Source organism: Hakea prostrata, chromosome 2 (assembly GCF_041222555.1).
Source record: "Hakea prostrata isolate BN-2017 chromosome 2, UWA_Hpros_2, whole genome shotgun sequence".
In the NCBI taxonomy this organism is placed as follows: domain Eukaryota; kingdom Viridiplantae; phylum Streptophyta; class Magnoliopsida; order Proteales; family Proteaceae; genus Hakea; species Hakea prostrata.
Window position 1 is genome coordinate 73518576 of NC_142601.1, and position 27092 is coordinate 73545667.

At 37.4% G+C, this 27092-nt stretch overlaps 5 protein-coding genes across 5 annotated transcripts; 4 read left to right on the top strand and 1 right to left on the bottom strand.

Annotated features, from left to right (window-relative positions):
- The first annotated feature begins 4442 nt into the window (after positions 1-4442).
- On the top strand, positions 4443-6745 carry LOC149026395 (cytochrome P450 71AU50-like). The gene is made up of 2 exons (XM_089143645.1): positions 4443-5438; positions 6119-6745. The coding sequence occupies exons 1-2, from the start codon at positions 4443-4445 to the stop codon at positions 6743-6745; spliced, it is 1623 nt and encodes a 540-aa protein (XP_088999771.1).
- A 4132-nt stretch (positions 6746-10877) lies between these two features.
- On the top strand, positions 10878-14215 carry LOC149026396 (cytochrome P450 71AU50-like). Its single transcript, XM_089143309.1, has 2 exons — positions 10878-11987; positions 12467-14215. Exons 1-2 carry the CDS (start codon positions 10992-10994, stop codon positions 13091-13093), a joined length of 1623 nt encoding a protein of 540 aa, XP_088999435.1. The 5' UTR covers positions 10878-10991; the 3' UTR covers positions 13094-14215.
- Positions 14216-16553: 2338 nt separating this feature from the next.
- LOC149026397 (cytochrome P450 76M5-like) lies at positions 16554-18983 on the top strand. The gene is made up of 2 exons (XM_089143310.1): positions 16554-17642; positions 17972-18983. Exons 1-2 carry the CDS (start codon positions 16647-16649, stop codon positions 18596-18598), a joined length of 1623 nt encoding a protein of 540 aa, XP_088999436.1. The 5' UTR covers positions 16554-16646; the 3' UTR covers positions 18599-18983.
- Positions 18984-20698: 1715 nt separating this feature from the next.
- Positions 20699-22638, top strand: LOC149026398 (geraniol 8-hydroxylase-like). Its single transcript, XM_089143311.1, has 2 exons — positions 20699-21746; positions 21886-22638. The coding sequence occupies exons 1-2, from the start codon at positions 20790-20792 to the stop codon at positions 22510-22512; spliced, it is 1584 nt and encodes a 527-aa protein (XP_088999437.1). The 5' UTR covers positions 20699-20789; the 3' UTR covers positions 22513-22638.
- A 2371-nt stretch (positions 22639-25009) lies between these two features.
- On the bottom strand, positions 25010-27050 carry LOC149026399 (ferruginol synthase-like). The gene is made up of 2 exons (XM_089143312.1): positions 25993-27050; positions 25010-25888 (listed from the first exon to the last, which is right to left on the bottom strand). Exons 1-2 carry the CDS (start codon positions 26950-26952, stop codon positions 25262-25264), a joined length of 1587 nt encoding a protein of 528 aa, XP_088999438.1. The 5' UTR covers positions 26953-27050; the 3' UTR covers positions 25010-25261.
- Between the last annotated feature and the right edge of the window lie 42 nt (positions 27051-27092).

The following is a 27092-nucleotide window of genomic DNA, read 5'->3' on the forward strand; positions in this document are numbered from 1 at the left end:
CTTTCTCTTTTTTGTTTGCTTGACTGGAAATAGAAACTGGAAAAAGGAGAAAGAAAATTTGAGAATGATAAAAAGAGTTTTTTTTTTTTTTTTTTTTGATAATAAAGAAAAATGTATTAGTTAATAATGCATAACATCAAAGTCTCCATTTGTGAATGCAGTGATAGATGAATCTACGGTACTAGTCCTGCTTGTAGTTGCGCTTTAGGCTAGATGGTTGTATGTAGTGTTGGGGATAAAGTTACAAAATGCGCTCCTCAAGCGGGAATATTATAAAGTCTCTTATCGTCAAGGCCGTTGTTGTTGTGGTGGCCGCCTTCCGCCTTTTTTGCCCATCTCTTTGATTCCGTTTGTTGTTTGCCCTTGTTCCCTGTGGCCCCTCGTTTCCTTTGTTCTTTGCGACAAATCCTTTACCAAAACAAAGATAAAAAGAATTGAGTTTTTCTTCTTCATTTTTAATGCTTCCCACTTGGGCCAAAATTCTTGCATCCCATTTAATTTTTAAATTCTCAGGTTCACTTGTTCATCTAAATTTGTTGTTTAATCAAGTGAACTAAAAAGTTTAATTATAAATTTTGTCTCTTCACTCTATGGGTAAAATGACCATTTGAATTTTAAAATTAACAAGAAAAGTAATTGTGGGCAACCTCATATTTTGTAAAAAGACAAGTATGGCCAGCTTGAAACGTTGTCCACACACACAAGAATTTTGGTTTAAGATAGAAAAAAAGTAGACCAAGTGGTAACATTGGGTATTTGGGTGATGGTTTTCTAATTTTATTTTTTTTTTGAAAAAAGAATTGGGGGATGGTTTTTCAGTGGACATTTGAATCGGTTCAACAAATTTTTATGTCGGCTTGGATGAACTTCATATCAAAAAACAAAATTTTCGTTTTTTATGTCAGAGCTAATTTGTTATTGGTCTTGACCTTCGGGCCCAATTAGGGTGGGAAAGTCCCATGATTTTTAACTTTGAGTACCTACAAGCCCATCAAGTTTTTTTTTTTTCCTTTTTCTTTTGAGGTAAACACAAACACAAGCCCATCAAAGTTACACTTGTAGTAGGTCTACGGTCTACCATTGCCTCCTCACCAGTCCTTTCAATGCGATCGGCTTCAAGTTCAAGTTCAGGTTCAACTATTTCAACTTCAACTTCATCCTTGCCGAACTCAAAACAGCTCCTAGACTTGCAAAACCTCGTGCAAATGCCGCCCCACCAGGGTCCTGGCATTTGCCACCCTCGATCCATTTGTCTCACGTACGGTAGATCAAAAGCCCACTTGGAAGTTGGAACCAAACACATCACCCACGCACCAGGAATTCCCATGGGGACCTTAAATGCTCTATTCAACGATGGCTGCTTCACTCTAAGCCAGATTAAACGCAGATAACTCAAATAGCATTCCCAGGCCATACAGGAAATTTGCCAATGATATTATGTCAGTAAAGCCCAAGAAAGGAACTCCATATGTTGTCAGGCTTGATACTAAGATCCCAACCCATAATGCATGTTCTCACTCCGCCGTTGCTGGGGAAGGAAGTGGCAAGCTTTGCGGTGAGGAAGGCTAGTGGGATACATCAGATGAAAGGGATGATGAGAAAGCCAAGGATGGCACAGCTGCTTTTATGGCTGGTTCTTCTCCGTATGGGCCCCCAGAAGCCTGGAAATGGACTAAGAAGATGAGAGGCAGGAGAGTTATAACCTCCTTTGCTTCTTCTTGTCGTCCTTCTTTTCGATCATTTCTAATGGTTCTTCGATCAGGAATTTCAGTAGACGTTCTCATTGTGGTACTCTCTCTTATCGGTCACCACTAATCTCTCTCTGCATGCCTTGTGGGAACGTACGGTTAATTTGCATTTTAAATACCTTAGTTTGCTTGGGGAGTTAGCCAAATTAAGGTGACTCTAATTTAATACATTAATTATCGATCTCCTTTCTTCCATTTTGATTTGTAGCTGCCATCATTTTATGTTCGGCAAGAAATTGTTGTCTCGTCATGCACACAGGATTTCCACCAGGGATCAATGAGCAGAGACTACTAGGGCTATATGACCAAGTATGGTACTGCTTCTCTTCCTTGTATGTTTGTCTTGACATGATTAGCAGACAATTGAACTCCAATTTTCCCAATGAAGAATCATTGATGACATGAATCTCTGATATCAGTAAGATAATTGTTGTGATCATCAACCAATATACAAATGACAAAAGTTCTGGTGGTCGCCAATAATCCTAACAGTTAAATTAATCAGAATAAAATAATCTGAATTGTTGATTCTTAAAGAGAATGTTACATGGAAGTTGAGCGCAAAGGCAAAACATATACATGGCATAAAAGATCCAAAGCCGCGAACCAGAAGCGAAATCCTTGCAAAAACTGATCATTGAAGACCCATTGGAATAAACAACAAATACACAAACGTCAACGGCCCATAGTCCTAGGCCTGCAACGGGGAAGGGCTTGGGCCGAGCTTTTGCAATCTCAATTAAGCTTCACCCTATATATTCTAATCTAAGCAAATTCTCACCTTAACCCTAAACCCTACAAGGCTAAGCCAAGCTCATTCATGTCCTAATTGGTCCTGTCCTTGGCCCTGGCCCTGATTGGTCCTATCCTTGTCCATGTTAACAATTCATTGAGACAAAGTATCAAGGACAAAATTAGAACTAGAATTAGGACTAGGGTCAATGTAAAAAATCAGAAAATTTATATATGTGAATAACATACATATATATGATAAATTAACGACTTGTCGATTTCATGAATATGCTCACTCGCAGTTTTATTGAGAAAAGATCATCTGATTCATTAATTGTCGACATGGGCTTTAGGAACTAGCAATGAAGATAAGACAATTTGAACTTCAGCACTAAGGAATTTGGTAGTTAGGACCTCAGCTCCCATATAAGTCCAATGCTTGGTACTTTTGTATGCCAAAAAGGAGTTGGGGGTAAGTTCAATGCTTGGTACTATTGCGTATTTAAAGAAGTTGAGGTTCACAAAACAAAGCTAGTGCATGTGTACAACACCGTAATGAATTATATATTTGTCTTAACCATTAAAAGTTGTTTAGTTGTAAATGATCAGCACCTCGATCTTAACGAAGAGGTCATAGGTTAAATTTTAGATTCGAAAAAAGAAAGAGAGTTTTTTTTTAATGTATTTTTTCTATTTTTCATGTTTCATAATATATATAAATCGATTCATATGCCATGGTACGGTAGATTGGAAGTCACTTCTTGGAGAAAGTCTTGCTAGTTAACAACGACCAATGAAGAATGAAGTGTAATTTAGGTCCGAAAAAGGAAAAAAATCATGTCTTCATTTTAAAAATTCTATCTTTTTTATCTTTGAATTTTAAGTATACAAAAAGACTGACTTTCAACACAGGATCGACTGTACTAATTAGTTCTTTATCTAACTACAGGGAGTTCCTCGCCACGGTTTCATGGTCAGAGAAACATTCGTCCCCTTTGTAAGGGTTAAGGAAACCACTTTTCTTCATTTATTTGGAATAAGCTACATGCCTTGATTTTATTTATTTTTTAATAACATATCTTGTTTTTTAAATATATAAAAGAAATTCTAAATTTGAATTGATTTCTTCAATCATAAGAAGGAATTTCGCGCATGAAACAGTAAATGGAATGAAACCTTAGAAATGAAACTAAAAAATCCAGAATCAGTTTCTTCTCCGATAAACTGGCCCCCACATGTATTGTATCTACTTCAAATTTCACCACTCAAGTTGCTCCAAATTGAGCCGTCCTTCAACCCAAGAACTCCTAAAACGGTATGGGTTTGGTCCGGTTCGATTTGGTTTTGTTACATTGATCCATATCCTCTTTGCCAACTGATTCTTTCTCTTTTTCTCTGATCGTCCGTTACCATAAAAAATTGGCTTGAACAGATTCTCGACTCACTTTTCCATGGAAACATTTGTCTTATTACACGTGACGAAATTCTTAAAATAACTAGTGCTTCCACTCATCGTAACGCATTTGCAAACCCATTTGTTCTCCCTGACCCGACAGCCACCTGCGAAATTGACTCGCTTCCAAAATTTAACTACCAGTTAAAAACTTAAAAGTGACAGGTCATCAGCTTCGATACCAGCAGCCAATAGAACCTGGCCACGTTGCTTCCGTGTGCTCATTTTCTATGTTCATGTGTATACCAAAACCTCCCGTCGCCTTGTGAACCCTGTCGGCCAGTAACAGAAGAGCCACATGCAACGTTCTTGTACGTTGTACCCGATGCTTTGCCTTTTCCCCTGCTTCTGGATGGTCGACACGTGACATATGCGGTTATCCAAAAGCAGGTGGGTGCCGTATGGAACTTAAATATTTATAATATTTGCTTCAATCCCAACTAGGTTCTGCATATGTATATTCACTCAAGAACATCGATCCTTCTTCATCTTCAGAGTGTTGCTCCAAAATGGACTCAGATTTTCTGAGAAAACCAGCTTATGATGAGTGTTCATGGCGGTGGTGGTATGGTAACAACATTGTTTTCACTACCCAAGTAGCAGTAGGTGCTCTTTTGCTTGCTGTGCTTGTGGTTTCTTGGTGGGTGTCTATGAGATCAAGGAACAAAGGAGTGGTACCACTGCCTCCGGGACCACGGGGCTTGCCCTTAGTTGGTAACCTTCCGTTCTTGGAAGCTGATCTCCACAGATGCTTTGCCAAATTGGCTCAAATCTATGGTCCCATAATGAAAGTCCAATTGGGTCTTAAGCTATACGTGGTGTTGAGTTCACCCTCTTTAGCCAGAGAAGTCCTTAAAGTTCAAGATGCAGTATTTGCCAACAGAGATCCACCTGTTTTGGCAGCCGCAATGACTTACGGTGGCATTGACATTGTGTGGAGCCCTAGTGGTCCAGAATGGCGAAAGATGCGAAGGGTCTTTGCTCATGAAATGATGAGTAACAAGAGACTTGAAGATTGTTACTACCTACGTCGACAGGAAGTTCGAGAAATGGTGAAACAAGTGCATGCAAAAGCAAAGATTGATGGCTCACAAATCAACGTCGGAGAGGTTATGTTCTTCACGATGATCAACCTGATTATGAGTATGTTGTGGGGTGCGACGTTACCAAAGGATGAGAAGAGTAGTATCGGCGAAGAGATCCGAAGGGTGTTGCGTGAAATGAGGGAGTTGGCTGTGACACCTAACATTTCAGATATCTTTCCCCTTCTAGCTTCACTTGACATACAAGGGATTGAGAGGAAAACCAAGAAGTTGTTGTCACGGTTGAATTATATCCTTGATCCTATTATAAATCAACGGCTTAATCAAATGAGCAGGGAAGAAGGTGTGGGAGCAAATGAAAAGAAGGAAAGCCAAGATTTTCTACAATTACTCTTGGGGCTTAAGCAAACAGATGGCCAAGCACCATTACTGACCAAGTTACAAATTAAGGCTTTGCTCCAGGTATACGTCTAGTTCTCTCTCTCTCTCTCTCTCTCTCACACACTTATCAATCATTAATATTTATATATGTTGAGGTATTTATGTTATACCCCACATATGTTCTAGCCATTAAACTCGTTACGATACAACAATGTAATAAGCCTTATGGGAAAATTGATCCTATTAACTGTGGAACTTAGTGTCGTCTATAAATATTAGCTATAAATAACGGTGTGGTATTTCAAACTAGATGTTCAAGGCAGTGTAATGTTTTAAGCAATTTTATGCTTAAACGTTAACAAAGAACCCATAGATTGCCATTTTGGGAAGTTTTTAGCGAGTCCGGATCACCAACCCCGATGGGGAGCACCCGACGCTTCCTGACCACATATATCAGTGGGGTCCACGGTGAAAAACACTTTTTGGAAAAAATAAAATAAAAAACTTTTTCAACACCCGTGGGACCCACTGATTTTTGTGGTCAGGAAGCCATCTGTGCTTCCCCGACGGGGAGAAGATCCGAATTCTTTTTTAGCTACCTATATAAAGTAAAAGGTACTTTCAAAAGTGTTTGTTTCGTTATTCAGTTCAAACTTGCCAAGGATCGATATTACAAAGGGATAAGATAATCAGCAGCCGTGATTTGAACTTGTAAGCTATCAATTATCATGTATTGTAAATTTGTGGTTTTTCTATAATAGGATATGATTGGAGCTGGAGCAGATACGACTACAACTACAATAGAGTGGGCAATGGCAGAAATGATTCGGCATCCGGAGATAATGAGAAAAGCCCAAGAAGAACTGAAGCAAGTGGTTGGAACGGACAACATAGTAGAAGAGTCTCACTTGCCCAAATTGTCATACTTAAACGCAGTGCTGAAAGAGTCTCACAGGTTGCACCCACCTCTCCCACTGCTGATCTCGCATTGCCCAAGCATGTCTTGCACCGTAGGGGGGTATACCATTCCAAAGGGTACTAATGTATTTGTAAATATCTGGGCAATGCATAGGGACCCTAATGAATGGGAGAATCCCTTAACATTCTTACCTGAAAGGTTCTTGAGTGATAGTAACACCTTTGATTACAAAGGAACCAACTTTTGTTATCTTCCTTTCGGCTCTGGAAGGAGGATGTGTGCAGGAGTTCCCATGGCAGAAAAAATGATAGTTTATGTCTTGGCCTCTCTTTTGCATTCCTTCAAGTGGCAATTACCTGATGGTGTAAATCTTGATCTCTCCGAGGAATTTGGGGTTGTTTTGAAGACAAAATGGCCAGTCCTTCTCATCCCAACTCCAAGATTAACCAGTCTAAAGCTCTACTGTTGAACGCGGAAGATCTTCCATATACTGCATTTACACATGTAATGGCATATGTTTATAGGCATCACAGATTTATTTGGCATATGTGTACATATTTTACCACAATAAAGGAGAAAGGGTACCCATTCAATGGAAGCTTGGTGACGTGGCTTCTTTGGTTCTCCTTCTATAAAGTTGGCTATCAATGGTCTGTTTGGGCTTTTATACCAGTCTTGTGTGTCTTGGTTAATTTTGTGGTACGTGCAAGGTTTGCTCTTATTGAATGCCTTTGATCTATTAAGGCTATATAGCCTTCATATGCCTCAGGCATCAAGGTCCTTTTGCATGTAAACATCTTCTCTTCCTTTCTAATAAATTTGATGTTACCTACTTATACATGAAAAAAAATAGAACAAATCTTAGTTTTCCTAATCAACCTAAATTGGTTATTCTTTTTGGGTATAGGGCCATTTTTGGGTTGATTTCCCCAAAAAAAAAAAAAATCTAAACAAGAAAAACAAAATGTTTAATTATACTCTTCAACAGAGGATCAACTGACCTACAATCTTCACATTTACTTGTTCTCAAATCACCCCACACGCAGTATTTCTTTCTTAAATGAACCTGACCATCCCATTGGAGTCCAACTTATCCCTGCCAAACCCAGTCGACCCATCAGAGTTATAAATGCTGCTGGGTTTGGGTTTGGCCCAAAAGGGTTGGACCTATTATGGGCCTAGGCTGACATAAGTTGCAGTTTGGATTAAACCAGCCCATTGACACATGAAACTACGAAAGGGAAAATGTCAACTAGTGTGGCTGATGATCCCACTCCCACCTTATGATCCTATCTCTCCCAACACCATATGAAAATAATATATATCCCTTTCAACGTCTGTACACTTCAAATGAAAAAAAAAAATCAAGGATGTTTGATAGGGGATCAGCTACTTAAGATAATCCTTAACTCCTAGAGACATCCCAGAATCTTTCTGAAATCCATACCATCCTTACTCATAGGGGGTACAACAGTCATCGGGGATGGTATTGTTTGGTATGGATATTGTTCTGCTCATTAAATGTTGGGTGTGTGTGGGCTTTGCGGAGGAGCTTTCCAAAAGAATCGTTTTGATCCGGGGTGTGGGCTTTGGAATCAATCATCACCTTCGGGATTTCGCCGAGGTATGGTTTGCATCTCCCTTTTCTTTCTCTCCTCCGGTGAATCCTTTGATGCATGATGCGATTTCAAATTGGAAGAGATGCCTACGAGGAGAAATCGGATTTCGGAGAGCATCATCTCTCATCGCATACATATCTGGAGAATTTGGAAAGCCCGAAATGCCCGGTGTTTGGGATTACAATGGTCTCTGCGGGTGGTGGAGAAAGCGGCAATGGAGGCGCGGAGTATTCCGGCTTCACCTCTTCTCTTCGGGTTGCGGATCGTCTTCGCGAAGAATCGTCCGAATGTTGGTAAGATGGGTTTTCCTCCTTTGGGCTTCGTCAAAATTAATGTGGATGCGGCTCTAAGTGAGGGTGGAAGTGGGCTGGGCCTCGTTTGCGGGGATTCGGATGGAAAACCCATTATAGGGGTTGCGATCCCGCCTTTTGACTCTCGCTGATGGGCGAGATGCTGGCTATTAGAGAGGTATTTTGTTGGCTCTAGAGGAAGGCTTTGTTAATGTCCTGGTGGAATCGGTTCGGGGCGATCGAATTTGTGACCACGGACCGTTCCAGTGGACATTCAAAACTTAGTCTGGGATGTGGTGAATCTTTCCTCTAGAATTCCAAATATTTCTTTTTTTCATGTTAAAAGGGAGTGTAATGTCGGACTTCCTTCTTGGTAGGTGTGTCCGTAGCGTGCCGGACTCTTTGGCCTATGTTAGATCCTGGGTTTCTTGATCTTTGTAATCTGGATGCCTTGCGTGGGTCACGCGTTAATATATAGACCCTTTTCTACCAAAAAAAAAAAAAAAAAAATGAAAAAAATCCCTTATAATTTTTTGGATAAGTTATAGTATTTTAATCCAACATTTATGTACGAACTAACATTTTGTCATATTAGTCTAATTCTTATGTAAACAAAAGAAAGAATATAAACAATGTTAATACATATAATTTTTTCACATACTTTTTGTCTAAGTCTTCCACAAGGTACATCATTTTGTCTCTTGATTTCTTTTTTTCTTTTCTTTTGTCAACTTGCAGATTGATACAACCATGACCCTCAAGACGCTTGTATAGTTGTATGTGAAATATATGGGTTTGAAGTGTTGTACCTTGCCTACCAATCGAATAATTCATATTAGGTAACCAAAAAAAGAATAATTCATACTAGCAATAATTTAATGATAAATATAATTTTTTTCTTTTTGATAGATAATAAATTATTCATAAAAGAGCAGTCAAGCTACGTGGAGTGAGAGAGAAATACTTGTGAATAAAACAAATGAGAAACGATGGATTCCTTCCAAGAAAAAGGCTCCAAAGGGTTCCAAGGATAGGCATGAAATTAGCAATATTGTGAGTTAATGAAACAAAGTCCTGTGAAAGTATATTTATAGTATCACTTGTTGGATTAGATACGTTTTTTATATATGATATTATTGTACTTCATACGTCACACATGGAATAATAAACAATCCTCTAGGTGTTATCCTCTTTGATGAAAATTAAAAAAATAAGCAAGTTAAAAGTAGCTAAACGTTGTTTTCATAATGTACACATACTTAAAATAATTTTAAGCAAAGGATTAAGGGAGCTAGGTTTCTTCATTCATTTGGGGGTAAGCTTCATGCCTTAAATTTTTTTAATAACCAATCCTACATTTTAAATATATAAAGATTCTAAATTTGAATTGAATTTTCTAATCATAAGAAGGAATTTTACGCATGAAACAGTAAATGGGACCAAACCTTACAAATGAAACTAGAAGATCTAGATCAGTTTCCTCTCCAATAAACCCCCACATATGTGTATTGTATCTCCTTAGAGCTTCACTATCCAAGTGGCTTTGACATGTTGGAAAGACCTTAATGTTTTAGGTTGAGAGTTCCAGTTTGCCTCATCACCTTTCTTGATTTTGTTTTTTTTTTCTTCTTGGAAAAGCGAGCTTCTATTAGATAAAAATAATAATTACATAATATTATATTGTTGTATAAGATCTTCCAGCAACATCTTGTTGAATAATATTCACCAACATTGGCTAGTCCACCATAATCAAAGTGAATCTCATCTTTGATAGCCAAGACACCGGCTAAGTGGTCGGCGATAAAATTACTCTCTCTGAATTGGTGAATAAATAAGCAATTCCTGAATTTTCCCTTCAAATGATTAATGTCATCCAGATACCCTAACATACGAAGAAGTCTTGATGCATTGAATCATGAGAATGGCTTCTCGTTAAAAAAAAAAAAAATTTTAGGCTTGGTTCGGGTGGGTTGGTTTTGTTATATTGATCTTTATCCTTTTTGCCAACTGATTCTTTTTCTCTCTTTCTCTCATCATCAATTAACATAGGAAATTTGATTGATTTATTTCGGACAGATTTTTGAATCATTTTTCCATATAAACATTTGTCTTATTACACGTGAGGAAATTCTTAAAATAACTTATGGTCACCATGTGTTCTTCTTGACCTAGATGAGTCTGGATCATAACATTGTCAGGTGAGCACAAACGGCAGTTGACCCTGAATTACAGGGACCAACAAAGTTAGGATGACGGAATTTATTTTTTAAAATATTTTATTATTTTTTACTTATTGACCCCATATAATTTGTAATTGAAGCACAAAAATCTAAGGGAGATGATCTATACTCTGACATAGACAATAGTCATGTGAAGTTGACTCACTCCTTAAATTTCAACTGGGGTACGTCATCAGCTTTACCTAATAGCTAATGAAAACTCACCGCGTTGCTTTTGTTTGGTTCTCCATGTCCATGTCTGTACCAAAACTCGCGTCACCTTGTCCGGCATATATGTATGTAATACTTTAAATCCACGTTTTTCTTATATATAAATTGCATTTATACAAAAAAAATAAATACATAAATAAAAAAAAAAAAACTCGCGTCTCCTCGTGAACCATGTAGAAAAACAGTTCAAGAGAAAAGAAAGAGCCACATGCAACGTGCACGGTACCCAATGTTTTATCCAAAGTCGTACAAAATTAAATTATTTATAGTTTTGCACTTTTGCTTCAATCCCCTCCAGGTTCTATGACTCAACATCCTTCTTCTTCATCTTTAGGGTACTACGTCTTGCTCCGAACATGGACTCAGATTTAGTGAGAAAACCAGCTTATGATGAGTGCTCATGGCGATGGTGGTATGGCAACAACAATATTTGCACTACCCAAGTAGCAGTAGGTGCTCTTTTGCTTGCTGTGCTTGTGGTTTCTTGGTGGGTGTCTATGAGATCAAGGAACAAAGGAGTGCTACCACTGCCCCCAGGACCACGGGGCTTGCCCTTAGTTGGTAACCTTCCGTTCCTGGAAACTGATCTCCACAGATGCTTTGCCAAATTGGCTCAAATCTATGGTCCCATAATGAAAGTCCAATTGGGTCCTAAGCTATATGTGGTGTTGAGTTCACCCTCTTTAGCCAGAGAAGTCCTTAAAGTTCAAGATGCAGTATTTGCCAACAGAGATCCACCTGTTTTGGCAGCAGCAATGACTTATGGTGGCATTGACATTGTATGGAGCTCTAGTGGTCCAGAATGGCGAAAGATGCGAAGGGCCTTTGCTCATGAAATGATGAGTAACAAGAGTATTGAAGATTGTTACAACCTACGCCGACAAGAAGTTCGAGAAATGGTGAAACAAGTGTATGCAAAAGCAAAGATTGATGGCTCAACCATTAACTTTGGCGAGGTTATGTACTTCACGATGATCAACCTGATTATGAGTATGTTGTGGGGTGCCACGTTACCAGAGGATGAGAAGAGTAGTATCGGGGGAGAGATTCGAAGAGTGATGCGTGAAATGAGGGAGCTGGCTCTGACACCTAACATTTCAGATATCTTTCCCATTCTAGCTTCACTTGACATACAAGGGATTGAGAGGAAAACCAAGAAGTTGTTGTCACGGTTGAATCATATCCTTGATCCTGTTATAACTCAACGGCTTGACCAAATGAGCAGGGAAGAAGGTGTGGGAGAAAATGAAAATAACGAAAGCGTAGATTTTCTACAGTTACTCTTGGAGCTTAAGCAAACAGATGGCCAAGCACCATTACTGACCAAGTTACAAATTAAGGCTTTGCTCCAGGTATATGTCTACTTCTCTTTTTCTCTCTTACACTTATCCATCATTAATACTTAGATATGTTGAGGTATTTATGTTATATCTAACTTATGTTCTAATATAAAGCCATCAAACTGATTACCATACAATAATGTAATAAGCCTTATGGAAAATCGATCCTATTAACCATAGAACTTAGTGTTATCAATAAATAACGATGTGATATTTCAAACTAGATACTCAAGGTGTAATGCTTTAAGCAACCTTATATTTAAACTCTAACAAAGAACCCATAGATTGCCATTTTGTGAAGTCCATAGCCACCTATATAAAGTAAACTGTACTTTCAAGAGTGTTTGTTTCATTATTTGATTCAAACTTGTAAGGGACCGATATTACAAAGAGATAAGATCAGCAGCCGTGATTCAAACTTGTAAGCTATCATTATCATGTATTGTGAATAGAATATACTCTATTTGCTATTTTTGGTTTTTCTATAATAGGATATGATTGGAGCGGGAGCAGATACGACTGCAACTACAATAGAGTGGGCAATGGCAGAAATGATTCGGCATCCAGAGATAATGAGAAAAGCCCAAGAAGAACTGAAGCAAGTGGTTGGAATGGACAACATAGTAGAAGAGTCTCACTTGCCCAAATTGTCATACTTAAACGCAGTGGTTAAAGAGTCTCACAGGTTGCACCCACCTTTGCCACTGCTGATCTCGCATTGCCCAAGCATGTCTTGCACCGTAGGGGGGTATACCATACCAAAGGGTACTAACGTATTTGTAAATGTCTGGGCAATGCATAGGGACCCTAATGAATGGGAGAATCCCTTAACATTCTTGCCTGAAAGGTTCTTGAGTGATAGTAACACCTTTGATTACAAAGGAACCAACTTCAGTTATCTTCCCTTCGGCTCTGGAAGGAGAATGTGTGCAGGAGTTCCCATGGCAGAAAAGATGATAGTTTATGTCTTGGCTTCTCTTTTGCATTCCTTCAAGTGGCAATTACCTGATGGTGTAAATCTTGATCTCTCCGAGGAATTTGGGCTTGTTTTGAAGACAAAATGGCCAGTCCTTCTCACCCCAACTCCAAGATTAACCAATCTAAAGCTCTACTGTTGAATGCGGAAGATCTTCCATGGACTCAACATTTACACATGTAAAGGCATATGTTTATAGGCATCACATATTTATTTGGCATACGTGTACAAATTTAACACAATAAAGGAGAAAGGGTACCCATTCAATTGAAGCCTGGTCAAGAAAGGGACCAAGTACTTTAGGAACGTCTTCTCTTCTTAACTACTTGGAGGACTACTTCTTGGACCTATCATCCCAATCAAGGTTCTTCATGAGTGACGTGGCTTCTTTGGTTCTCCTTCTATAAAGTTAGGCATAAATGGTCTGTTTGGGCTTTTATACCAGTCTTGTGTGTCTTGGTTAATTTTGTAGTAGCAAGGTTTGCTCTTATTGAATGCCTTTGATCTATTAAGGCTATATAGCCTTCATATGCCTCAGGCATCAAGGTCCTTTTGGATGTAAACATCTTCTCTTCCTTTCTAATAAATTTGATGTTACCTACTTATACATGAAAAAGAATAAAACAAATCTTATTAGGAAGTTTAGTTTTTCCTAATCAACCTAAATTGATTATTCTTTTTAGGTATAGAGCCATTATTGGGTTGATTTCCCCCCAAAAAAATATTCTAAAAAAGAAAAACAAAATGTTTAAATATACTCTTCAACAGAGGATCAACTGACCTGCAATAATCTTCACATTTACTTGTTCTCAAATCACCCACACGCAGCATTTCTTTCTTAAAATGAACCTGACCATCCCACTAGAGTCCAACTTGTCCCTGCCCAACCCAGTCGACCCATCAGAGTTATAAAGGCTGCTGGGTTTGGGCTGGCCCAAAATGGCTGGACCTGTTATAGCCCTAGGCTGACTTAAGAAAGCTTAGGGTTGGGTTGCAGTTTGGATTAAAACAGCCCATTGACACATGAAAGGGAAAATGTCAATATGATCCTATGTATATCCCTTTCAACGGCTGTACACTTCAGATGAAAAATAATTTCTAATTCCTTATAAATTTTTGGATAAGTTATAGTCTTTTACTCCAATATTTATTTTGTCCAAAATATTGAAAAGTAAATAATGTTATATTTGAGATTTCATGTACATACTACCATTTTGTCATATTAGTTTAGTTCTTGATGTAGATGGAAGAAGAAATATAAACAATGTTAATACATATCATTTTTTCACATATTTTTTGTCTAAGTCTTCCATTATTATTGTTAGGTGTGACATCCTTTTGTCTCTCAAATTTTTCTCTCTTTTTTTTTTGTTAACTTGCCAACAGATACAAGCATGACCCTCGAGACAGATAATAATGCTTGTATGGCTGTATGTGAAATATATATGTTTCTATTATTGTAACTTGCCTACCAATCGAATAATTCATACTAGGTAACTAGAAAAAAAATAATTCATACTAGCAATAATTTAATGATAAATATGACTTTTTCTTTTGATAGACAATAAAATGATTCATAAAAGAGCAGTCAAACTATGTAGAGTGAGTGAGAAATCCTTGTGGATAAAAAAAATGAGAAACGATGGATTCCTTCTAAGAAAAAGGCTCTAAAGAGTTCCAAGGGCAAACATGAAATCAGCAATATTGTGAGTTAATGAAACAAAGTCCTGTCAAAGGTATATTTAAAGTAACACTTGCTGGATAGATAAGTTTTTTTATATAGGAGATTGTACTTCATACGTCACACAATGAATAATATACAATCCTCTATGTGTTATCTCTTTCATGAAAATTAAAAAAACAAGCAGGGTTTAAAGTATTGGAATCGAGTATCGTGTGATTTTAAGAAACGTATCGTCTTGTATCGAGTATTGTATTGTTATGGCTAATGTATTTTTGTGTAATTCAATGGAGAGAGACGTATAGAGATGTATCGTATCGGTTGGGTCAAATATGAATACTTATCAGCTAGTATCGTATGGTATTGTGAGATACTTTAAACCTTGGTTAAAGTAGTTAAACATTATTTTCATAATGTATGCATACGTAAAATAGGATTTAATGTACACATACTTAAAATAGGATTAAGGAAGCCAGGTTTCTTCATTCATTTGGGATAAGCTTCATGCCCTAAACTTTTTTTTAAAAAACCTATCCTGCATTTTAAATTTATAAAGATTCTAAATTTGAATTGAATTCTCTGATCATAAGAATGAATTTTGCACATGAAACAGTAAATGGAACGAAACCTTAGAAATGAAACTAGAAGATCCGGATCAGTTTCCTCTCTAATAAACCCCCACATGTATTGTATCTCCTTAGAACTTCACCATCCAAGTGGCTTTTACATGTTGGAAAGACCTTAATGGTCTAGGTTGAGAGTTCCAGTTTGCCTCATCACCTATGTTGATTTTGTTTCATTTTTTTTTTCTTGGAAAATTAAGGGAGCTTCTATTAGATAAAAATAAAAATTGCTACATTCTTGTATAAGATCTTCCAGCAGCATTTTGTTGAATAATATTCACAAATATTGGCAGTAGCCCACGAGGGTCAAAATGAATCTCATCTTTGATAGCAAAGAGACTGGCTAAGTGGTCGGGCGGCGAAATTACTCTCTTTGAATTGGTGAATAAATAAACAATACCTGAATTTCCCCTTCAAATGATTAATATGATCCAATATATCCCTAGCATACCAAGAAGTTTGGTGCATTTCTTGAATCATGATAATGGCTTCCCGCGAATTGAAAAAAATCTGAACCCACTGAACACCATGTATATTGTGTAGTCGTTTATAAGCCCTTAAGAATGCCCATTAGCTCCATGGTTAAAACCTGATTTTGGACACATTTGGTTGTTTTGTATATCACAATGATAGGCATCCTCCAAAAATCTTGGGTTGAGTAAATAAATGATATGGGCTGTTTGGTTTTGTTACATGGATCTTTATCCTCTATGCCAACCGATTCTTTCTCTCTTTCTCTGATCATCAGTTAACATACGCAATTGGATTGATTTATTTTGGATAGATTCTCAAATCATTTTTCCATATAAACATTTGTTTTATTACATGCAAGGAAATTCTTAAAATAACTTATTCGTCATTTGTTCTCCTTGATCTAGATGAGTCTGGATTGTAATCCCCATTGGATGAGGGTTGTTGACCACAAATTACAAGGAGCCCCACAGGATTAGAGTGACGGAGTTTATTTTTTTAAATGCTTTATTAATTTATACTTGTGCGATTCATATAATTGTGGTTGGCCTACAAACATCAAAGGAGATGATGATCTACACTCTGAAATTGACAATAGTTGACATTGAGAATAGTTGACTTGCTTCCTAAACCTATCAGCCATCAATAGAAGAGAAAGAGCCACATGCAACGTGCACGGTAGCCAATGTTTTCTCTTACATCCAAACTTACAATAAATATCTTCACCGCCTATTTCGTCCATCCGCTCAATGGATGAACGACACGTGACCTAGCGGACGTCCATATATTTTTTTTATCCAAATGAATGTCGTGCATTACTTAAATTATTTATAGTTTTGCTTCAATCCCCACCACCACCAGGTTCTATAACTCCACATCCTTCTTCTTCATCTGTAGGGGTACTACATCTTGCTCCAAACATGGACTCAGATTTAGTGAGAAAACCAGCTTATGATGAGTGCTCATGGCGATGGTGGTATGGCAACAACAATATTTGCACTACCCAAGTGGTAGTAGGTGCTCTTTTGCTTGCTGTGCTTGTGGTTTCTTGGTGGGTGTCCAAGAGATCAAGGAACAAAGGAATGCTACCACTGCCCCCAGGACCATGGGGATTGCCCTTAGTTGGTAACCTTCCATTCTTGGAAGCTGATCTCCACAGATGCTTTGCCAAATTGGCTCAAATCTATGGTCCCATAATGAAAGTCCAATTGGGTCTTAAGCTATATGTGGTGTTGAGTTCACCCTCTTTAGCCAAAGAAGTCCTTAAAGTTCAAGATGCAGTATTTGCCAACAGAGATCCACCAGTTTTGGCAGCAGCAATGACTTACGGTGGCATTGACATTGTATGGAGCCCTAGTGGTCCAGAATGGCGAAAGATGCGAAGGGTCTTTGCTCATGAATTGATGAGTAGCAGGAGACTTGAAGATTATTACAACCTACGTCGACAGGAAGTTCGAGAAATGGTGAAACAAGTGCATGCAAAAGCAAAGATTGATGGCTCACAAATTAACGTCGGCGAGGTTATGTTCTTCACGATGATCAACCTGATTATGAGTATGTTGTGGGGTGCCACGTTACCAGATGATGAGAAGAGTAGTATCGGGGAAGAGATCCGAAGGGTAATGCGAGAAATGAGGGAACTGGTTGTGACACCTAACATTTCAGATATCTTTCCCATTCTAGCTTCACTTGACATACAAGGGATTGAGAGGAAAACCAAGAAGTTGTTGTCACGGTTGAATGACATCCTTGATCCTGTTATAAATCAACGGCTTGATCAAATGAGCAGGGAAGAAGGTGTGGGAGAAAATGAAAAGAAGGAAAGCGAAGATTTTCTACATTTACTCTTGGAGCTTAAGCAAACAGATGGCCAAGCACCATTACTGACCAAGTTACAAGTTAAGGCTTTGCTCCAGGTATATGTCTAGTTCTCTTTTTCTCTCTTACACTTATACATTATTAATACTAAGATATGTTGAGGTATTTATGTTATATCCAACTTATGTTCTAATATAAAGCCATCAAACTGATTATCATACAATAATGTTATAAGTCTTTAGCTACCTATATAAGATAAAAGGTACTTTCAAAAGTGTTTGTTTCGTTATTCAATTCAAACTTGCCAAGGATCGATGTTACAAAAGGATAAGATCAGCAGCCGTGATTTGAACTTGTAAGCTATCAATTATCATGTATTGTGAATAGAATATACTCTTATCAGCTATTTGTGGTTTTTCTATAATAGGATATGATTGGAGCTGGAGCAGATACGACTACAACTACAGTAGAGTGGGCAATGGCAGAAATGATTCGGCATCCGGAGATAATGAGAAAAGCCCAAGAAGAACTGAAGCAAGTGGTTGGGATGGACAACATAGTAGAAGAGTCTCACTTGCCCAAATTGTCATACTTAAACGCAATGCTGAAAGAGTCTCACAGGTTGCACCCACCACTTCCACTGCTGATCTCGCATTGCCCAAGCAAGTCTTGCACCGTAGGGGGGTATACCATTCCAAAGGGTACTAATGTATTTGTAAATGTCTGGGCAATGCATAGGGACCCTAATGAATGGGAGAATCCCTTAACATTCTTACCTGAAAGGTTCTTGAGTGATGGTAACACCTTTGATTATAAAGGAACCAACTTCAGTTATCTTCCTTTCGGCTCTGGAAGGAGAATGTGTGCAGGAGTTCCCATGGCAGAAAAGATGATAGTGTATGTCTTGGCTTCTCTTTTGCATTCCTTCAAGTGGCAGTTACCTGATGGGGTAAATCTTGATCTCTCCGAGGAATTTGGGCCTGTTTTGAAGATAAAATCACCACTCCTTCTCACCCCAACCCGGGGATTATGCAATCTAGAGCTCTACTCTTGAAGATCTTCCAAGGACTACACAAGTAAGGGCATATGTGTACAAATTTAACAGAGTAAAGGTGAAAGGGTACCAAGTACTTTTGGAATGTCTTCTCTCCTTAGCTACTTGGAGGACTATTCCTCCTTGGACCTATCATCCTGATCAAGGTTCTTCATCAGTGGCATTCTTTGGTTCTCCTTCTGTAACGTTGGCATTGATGATCTACTTGGGCTCTTATACCAGTCTTATGTTCTTGGTTCTTTCTGTGGTAGCTAGGTTTGCTCTTCTTGAAGACCTTTGATCTATTAAGGCTAGCCTTCATATGCCTTAGGCCTCAGGTTCTCCTTTTGGATGTAAACATCTTATCTTCCCTTCTAATAAATTTGATGTTAACTACTTATCCATGAAAAAGAATAAACAAATCTTATAATGAACTTGAGCCTTTCCTAATCAACCTAAATAGGTTATTCTTTTTGGGTATATGGCCTTTTTTTTTTTTTTTGGGGGGGGGGGGGGAAGGAAATTGAGGTATCTATAGCCTTAAAAATAAAAAAATAAAAAAATAAAAAAATAATACACTCTTCAATAAAGGATTAATCGCCGACGTGTCCGAGTGGTCAAGGTGATAGACTTGAACTCTATTGGGCTCCACCCACGCAGGTTTGAACCCTGCCATTCTTTATATTATTAATCTCGTCCAATAATAACTTTTTTTTTCTTTTGGTAATCACGGATCTCCAATCTTTACTTGTTTGGTTACTTGAGTCTGAAGATTTAAAATATCTACAGATTTCAAATTTATGGAGTTATGGTTAATAAAATTAATTGTTTGGTTAGCCTGAATCTTTGGAATGAAATTCGTAAATTCATCCTTAAAAGACTTCTATGGAGTCATGGTTAAAATGTTTAGTACTTTTATAGTAGGGGTGAAATCTCGATTCAAATTTCTTATGTCAAGAATGTTCTATCTAGGATTGCAACACGTGGCAGTTAATTATCCAAGGGTTAGAATTAGAACCCAATTAGAAAATGAGTCTAATAAACGCTAAACCCAATTAGAAACTGAATCTAATAAATGCCTAAAATTAGCGACCACATGTTGCAATCCTAGATAGGAATTATAGGGAATTGTAGAGTAAGTGAACCCACGAGTGTGGCCTATCACCTCACACACAACTTATGATTCTGTCTCTCTCAACACCTTATGAAAATAATATATATCGCTTTCAATGGCTGTACACTTTTAGATGAAAAAACTAATCCCTTATCAATTTTTGAATAAGTCATATATAGTATTTTACTTCAACATTTATTTTGTGCAAAATATTGAAAAGTAAATAATGTTATCTTTGAGATTTCACCTTCGTACTACCATTTTGTCATATTAATCTAATTCTTGATCTAGATGGAAGAAGAATATAAACAATGTTAATACATATTATTTTTCACGTACTCTTTGTCCAAGTCTTCCACTCTAGCTTATTAGGTGTGACATCCTTTTGTCTCTCAATTTTTTTGTTTCTTTCTTCTGTCAACTTGTCAATAGATCCAAACATGACCCTCGATATAAATAATAATGTTTCTATGGCCGTACGTGAAATATATGGATTTCTATTGTTTGTTAGCAATAATTTGATGATAAATATAAAATAATAAAATTATTCATTAAAGAGCAGTCAAACCACGTAGAGTGAGTGGGAGATCTTGGGAATAAAACAAATGAAAAATGACGGATTTCTTCCAAGAAAAGGGTCCAAAGAGTTCTCTAGGGTATGCATGAAATCAGCAATATTGTGAGTTTAATGAAACAAAATCTTGTTAAAGGTATATCTATGATATCACTTGCTGGATAAAGATGTTTTTTATATATGAGGTTATATTTCATACGTTACACATTGAATAATATACGATCTTGTTCGTTGTTTCCTTTTTGATGAAAATTAATAAATTAAACAAGCAAGTTAAAAGTAGTTAAACGTCGTTTTAGTGTAAGCATGCGTAAATTAATTTAAGGAAAAAGATTTCTTTAAAGGGACCATAAGCACCAGTGTGGGGACAATGCGAAAGCAAAGTTTCATTTGCTTATTCATTTCGAATCTAAGTATTTCTACGATGAAGAACTAATATAAGTTTGTATCAGGGATTACAGAGTTGTTGCATACCAACCCTAAAAGGCTAAAACCTTCACGCGCTATCAGAGTGGTTCAAAATCATGGTCTACAATGGGTGGTCATGGTGGCTGAGGACTAGTACCACGGAAGCTAACATATTGCAATGGACAGTGGTTGCACTTTCCATTGCTTCCATTGTATTTGCTTGGCACTGGCACTGGCAAAAATGGAAGAAACAGGAGATGCAATTGCCACCAGGACCTCGAGGCTTGCCATTTCTTGGGAACCTTCTAATCCTTGAAGCCGATCTCCACCTGTGTTTTGCAAAGTTAGCTAAAACCTACGGTCCCATCATGAAGCTCAAATTGGGTTCCAAGCTATGCGTGGTATTGAGTTCACCTTCTCTGGCAAAAGAAGTTCTCAGAGATCAAGATGCAGTATTTGCCAATCGCAGTCCACCCATTGCAGGAAAGACTGTGACTTATGGTGGAATTGATGTTATTTGGAGCCCTAATGGACCAAGCTGGCGCACAATGCGCAAGGTGTTTGGTCAGAAGTTGATGAGCAACAAGAGCCTTGATGCTTGCTATGGCCTTCGCAAACAAGAAGTTCACCAAATGTTGAGAGATGTGTACTCTAAGAGTGGGACTCCAATTAACATTGGTGAGATGATGTTTCTAACTATGCTCAACTTGTTTATGACAATGTTGTGGGGTGGCACATTACAAGGGGAGGAAAAGACTAGTCTTGGGGTTGAGATAAGGCAAGTTGTGGCAGAAATGGTCGATTTGTCTTTGAAAACAAACATTTCAGATATATTTCCTGTTCTTGCTTGGCTTGACATACAAGGGATTGAGCGAAGAGGGAAGAAGCTATTGGCATGGATGGATCGATTAATCGAGTCAGTTATAAGTCAACGACTGAAAATGAATAGACAGGAAAGAAAGATAGGAGAGGAGGAGGAAAAGCAGGATTTCCTGCAATTTCTCTTGGAGCTTCAACAAGAGGGAGATGCTTCAACATCATTAACCATGATACAACTTAAAGCCTTGCTCCTGGTACACTCTCTTCTGTTCTGATACAATATTTATGATCCTTCAATTCCTAACTAGATTTATGAATTTTATTTTTTTTAAATACCATAGAATATGATCTATATAACTAATGTCATTTTGTATATTTATGGTATCTTACCAGGATATTATTGGAGGTGGAACGGACACAACATCGAGCACTATAGAATGGGCAATGGCAGAACTGATGCAACACCCTGAGATCATGAGAAAATCCCAAAAAGAAATAGAGGAAGTGGTTGGAATGGGAAATATGGTGGAAGAGTCTCACTTATCCAGATTAACATATTTGAATGCTTTGGTGAAAGAGACTCTCAGGTTACACCCAGTGATTCCATTCCTGGTTCCACATTGTCCAAATGTATCATCCACGGTGGCTGGTTATAACATCCCTAGTGGCACTTCTGTCTTCATAAATGTTTGGACACTACATAGAGACCCTGAGTCATGGGAGAGGCCTTCAGAATTTCTACCTGAGAGATTCTTGAGTAATATTGAGAAGTATGATTATAGGGGAAACAATTTCACTTATATTCCTTTTGGATCTGGAAGGAGGATATGTGCAGGAATTCCATTGGCAGAAAAGATGACAATGTATGTGTTGGCTTCACTCTTGCACTCATTTGAGTGGAAGCTGCCAAATGGAGTGGAGCTAGATCTTTCAGAGAAATTTGGAATTGTGTTGAAGAAAAGAACACCACTTGTGGTAACTCCTGTTCCAAGATTACCCAATGCTAAGCTTTATAGTTAATTAGCAGATGAGGATTTCGTTTCATTTCCATCATCCAATGTAAAAGCAGTACTGTTTTTAATAAATAAAAGGTTGGCTAGTATTTGTTGCACATTGATGCACTGCATCTGCTTTTCTGTATATATATATTATGTTTCAATGAGTCACAATAGCAATAGAGAGGTGGTCTGGCCATAGCGAAAAAACTGGTTCTAGAGAGACTTAAGGGAGATAAGGAGTAAAACATAAGATGATAAGTATGGAGAACACAATGCATGATATAAGTTTTAACCCTTCTTTTCTTTGGGTGATGGAATTAGCAATAAAACAGCAAAAAGTATAAACCTAATCTCATATAACCACCAGTCTGAACTGGACCTCTTGAGGAAAATCGATCAATTTTGGCTACTGGCTTAGATTGCCAAGGCAAAGACGAGAGCCATCTTCTTGAGAAGCATTAATTACCATCTCTGTTGATTTTTTGGACTAGTTATATACGCCATATGTCTAATTTGGTGAAAATAAATGGTTTCAACATAGGAAAAGAAAAAGAAAGGAATTTCTCAGATGGTCATATATTTTAAAAAGATTTACTCAATAGAATATTTTTGAAAAATATTACTTTAATAGATTTTTTTGAAATAATTATTAAATCAGAAATTTTGTGAAAATATTTTTGTTCAATTAATATTCTACTATGGTTGGGGGTTGGGCGGTGTCTGTCAAAAAAAAAAAATATCTACTTTTCAAATTACCCTCTAGTTTTTATAATTTGTTTGAAAAGTTTTAATTACTGAGATCAGATATTTTGGTGATAATATTTTGTGTTCAATTAATATTCTACATGATTGATGAACTGAAATCTCAAAATTACCCTCTAAGTTTTTATATAGAAATTTGTTTGAAAAGCTTATTAATTCCTTTAATCTCTTGGTAATTCTAAGGCTGACAACATCTTGTCTTTTGTAACTCTCACTCCTCCTGTCATTCATCAATTCTTTTGTAACTCCCACTCTTCCTATCATTCATCAATTTTATCGTTTGCAATGAAAGACTTGAGCATATCTTGAGCAATTTATGATAAAATATTAGTTGGAAAAGAAAAATTATCACAAAATTTGAGATTTAGTAATTATTTTTAAAAATAGAATCCATTTGAGTTAAAAAAAAAAAAAAATTAAAATATCTTATTGAGTAAATCTTTTTAAAAAATTTCACCATTTAGAAAATTTTCTCATAGCCGTGCCATGTAATGTATAGAATTTCTACCACAATTTTTTTTAGGTGTTTTTTGTATTCTCACCGAGTAAGTGAAATGAGAAGATGTAATTATACATTTTTCTGGATTTCCTATTTTACTTAAGCTATTTAAATTAGGATAACATTAGGATTGTTTATGAAATTAAAATAATGATGGATAGCATTCAGTTTTTTTTTAAAGCTTTGCTGACCTCTGAGTAGAATAAAACAAGGTGACAAAAAATAAGATTAACAATCTTATTGTAGCTAACGTTGGTTATAACAACATTTTCTACAAGATTTTTCTGAAAAATTAAATTATCTATTCTATTTTTTTTAAGAAACCCTATAGCCTAAACTACAAAAAGTCCAAGATGCTTTCAATTATTAAAAGTAATTTAAATGTGAAAATGTAAAATCAATTTAAAATACTAGTGGGGTAATATTTTTTGAGAACGTCGCTTCGTGTAGCATCACATAGGATATTATTTGTACATTTTTATGGGATGCGACAATTATTTCTTCCACTCTCAATCCTTGTTTTGGTGTAACATGTACATTACAAGACAAAATAATCTATATAAGCCATGACATTATGAGTAAAGAGATAGGATGAAATTTTTTTTGAAGGACAAAGCCTTACTAGATAATATATGCCACACTGTCGCAAAGATTTTCCTTTCTTCTTCCTTGGCTTTTTTCTTCTTTGATTGGAGTATTGGTTGAAAATACTCTTTTTGATATGATCAGCTTTGTTATTTTTTTTCCCCAAATATCATCAGTTTACCTTCCAAGTTAGAAAGAACCCCTAATCACTGCAAAATTGTGAGAAAGATGTTAAGTGGGGGAATTATATAAAAAATAGTAGTTAATGATGTTAAATGTTAATTCTTCTGGGGAACTGCATTCGTGGATGACACCTATTTTCTTGAAAAAAGTCTCTCGTCCTGAATAAAAGAACTTTGTATTAGCCCAAGTCCTGCAAAGTGCCCCAATGCTCTGCTGGGGGCACTTATTCAAGTTGGAAAAAGAACTCCCTTCTTGTTATTATTAATTAGACTCCTGAGTCCCACCCACAACTAGGGTTATAACACTTAATCCATGAAAGAAGAAAAACCTTTGCTGTAATCTGCCAAGCATAACACTGCAGTAGTGCACCACCCACCACCTGACGAAACATCGATTATATCAAATAGATAGTTGAGATTAGGAGCAAATTTAGTTACACCTACCTGACATTCTCTATGTGGATGAATTTTCACGAAACTCCATATTATCATACTTAACCAACTCTATTTGGGTTGAAACGTAGACATAAATAGAAATTATTGCAATAACAGAAATAAGTACAAAATTCTTACAAAAAGCAATATTTATGCCAAATACGGAACAGAATAAACCCATGCATACACCAGTTCAAAAACTATAACATGAAATCCTGGAGCACACTTGGAGAGACAATATGAAGTCCTCCCAATTGTGAGATTATTTTACAGAATACAGTGAATTAACTTGCAATCCTTCTTATTGTTTAAGCATAGAGTTCTGACTTTGGTAATCTTGGAGTTGGAGTAATTTCAAGTGGTGTGGCTATCTTTGAGAGGATTCGATATTTGTCCAGTAGATCAAGCTGTTCCCTCTTCAGAAATTCCCAATCAAATGAATGCAGAAGTGAAGCTATCACATACATGCCCATCATTGTTGCTAATGGAATCCCAACGCAAATCCTCCTTCCGGATCCAAATGGAAGAAAATTAAAATTGTTTCCCTGATAACCATACTTATCAGAATCAGCCAAGAACCTTTCAGGTATGAACTCTGAGGGACTGTCCCATTCCTCAGGGTCTCTATGCATTTTCCACACGTTTGTGAAGACAGTAGTTCCCTTGGGTACAGTATACCCACCAATAGTGCAGGATTCACTAGAGCGATGTGGAACCAACAAAGGAACCACAGGATGCAATCTATGTGCTTCTTTCAAAACTGCATCCAGATATGGCAATTTGGCCAAGTTATACTCTTCAACTATGTTCTCCATACCAACCACTTGAGTCAATTCTTCTTTGGCCTTCCTCAGTTTCTCAGGGTTTAGAATCAATTCTGCCATTGCCCACTCTACATTAATGGATGTGGAATCCGTTGCACCCGCAATTGCATCCTGATAGTAACATAAGTGCATGAAAACACAATGACATCTAATCAGCTCTGCACTATATTTTATGTACTTGCATGAGATTAAGAGAAGGAAGAAAGAGACTTTACCAGAAACAAGTTCTTCAGATGTCCTTTGGTCAGAGATTTGCCGTCTTCTTGCTGCTGAAGCTGTAAAAGGATCTGTAGGAAATCTTTGCTTTCATCATGATCATTGGAGCCCTTCCCTTGCGTCTCACCATCCCTTTTGATCCGCTTGTCCAGAATTGAATCAAAGATACGATCCATCTCAGAGGATAGCATCGCAGCTTCACGTTTAATCCCTTGTAAATCAAATGGAGCAAGAATGGGAATCACATCTGAGATATTAGGCCTTGCAACCAGTCCAATCATTTTCTTTATCACTGGCCTTAATTCAGCTGAGACAGTAGCCTTGTCTTCCTCATTTAGCATTCCACCACATAACATGTTCAATACCAAGTTAAACATTGTTCCAAAGATCATCTCACTGATGTTAATCAGTTCACCAGTCTTGGAATAGACCTGTCTCACCATTTTCCTTACCTCTTGTCGGCGAAGACGATAACAAGCATCAAGACTATGGGTACTCATCAGTTCTTGGGTGAATATCTTGCGCATCGTACGCCAATTCGCTCCATTAGGGCTCCATGTAATGTCACTGCCACCATAAGACACGGACAGTGCAGCGATGTTTGGGTCACGATTTGCAAATATTGTATCATGGTCTTTAAGGACTTCTTTGGCTATGGAGGATGAACTCAATACCACGCACAGCTTGGAACCCAATCGCAATTTCATGATGGGACCATAGGTTTCAGACAATTTTGCAAAATATCGGTGGATACCCGCCTCCACAAATGGAAGAATACCTACAAATGGTAAGCCTCGAGGTCCCGGCGGCAGTGGTGGCTTTCCCGATTTCTTTGACATCCAAAAATACCAGGAAACCCAAACCAGAGTCACCAAAAGTACAATCAGAGATAAACGTAGTGAACCATCTTCTTGAACTCGACCTGTAATCAAGCTTACAATAAGATCTACGCTCATCATGTCTCCAAAGAGGAAACTAAGGTGGAAGAGATCAGGATAGCTAAGCTATAGAGATGACAATTAAGAGATTTATCTCTTCCTGTTGGTCTGTAAGCTGATGGCGTTTCACTTATATAGCTATGGTATTTTACTCAACACCT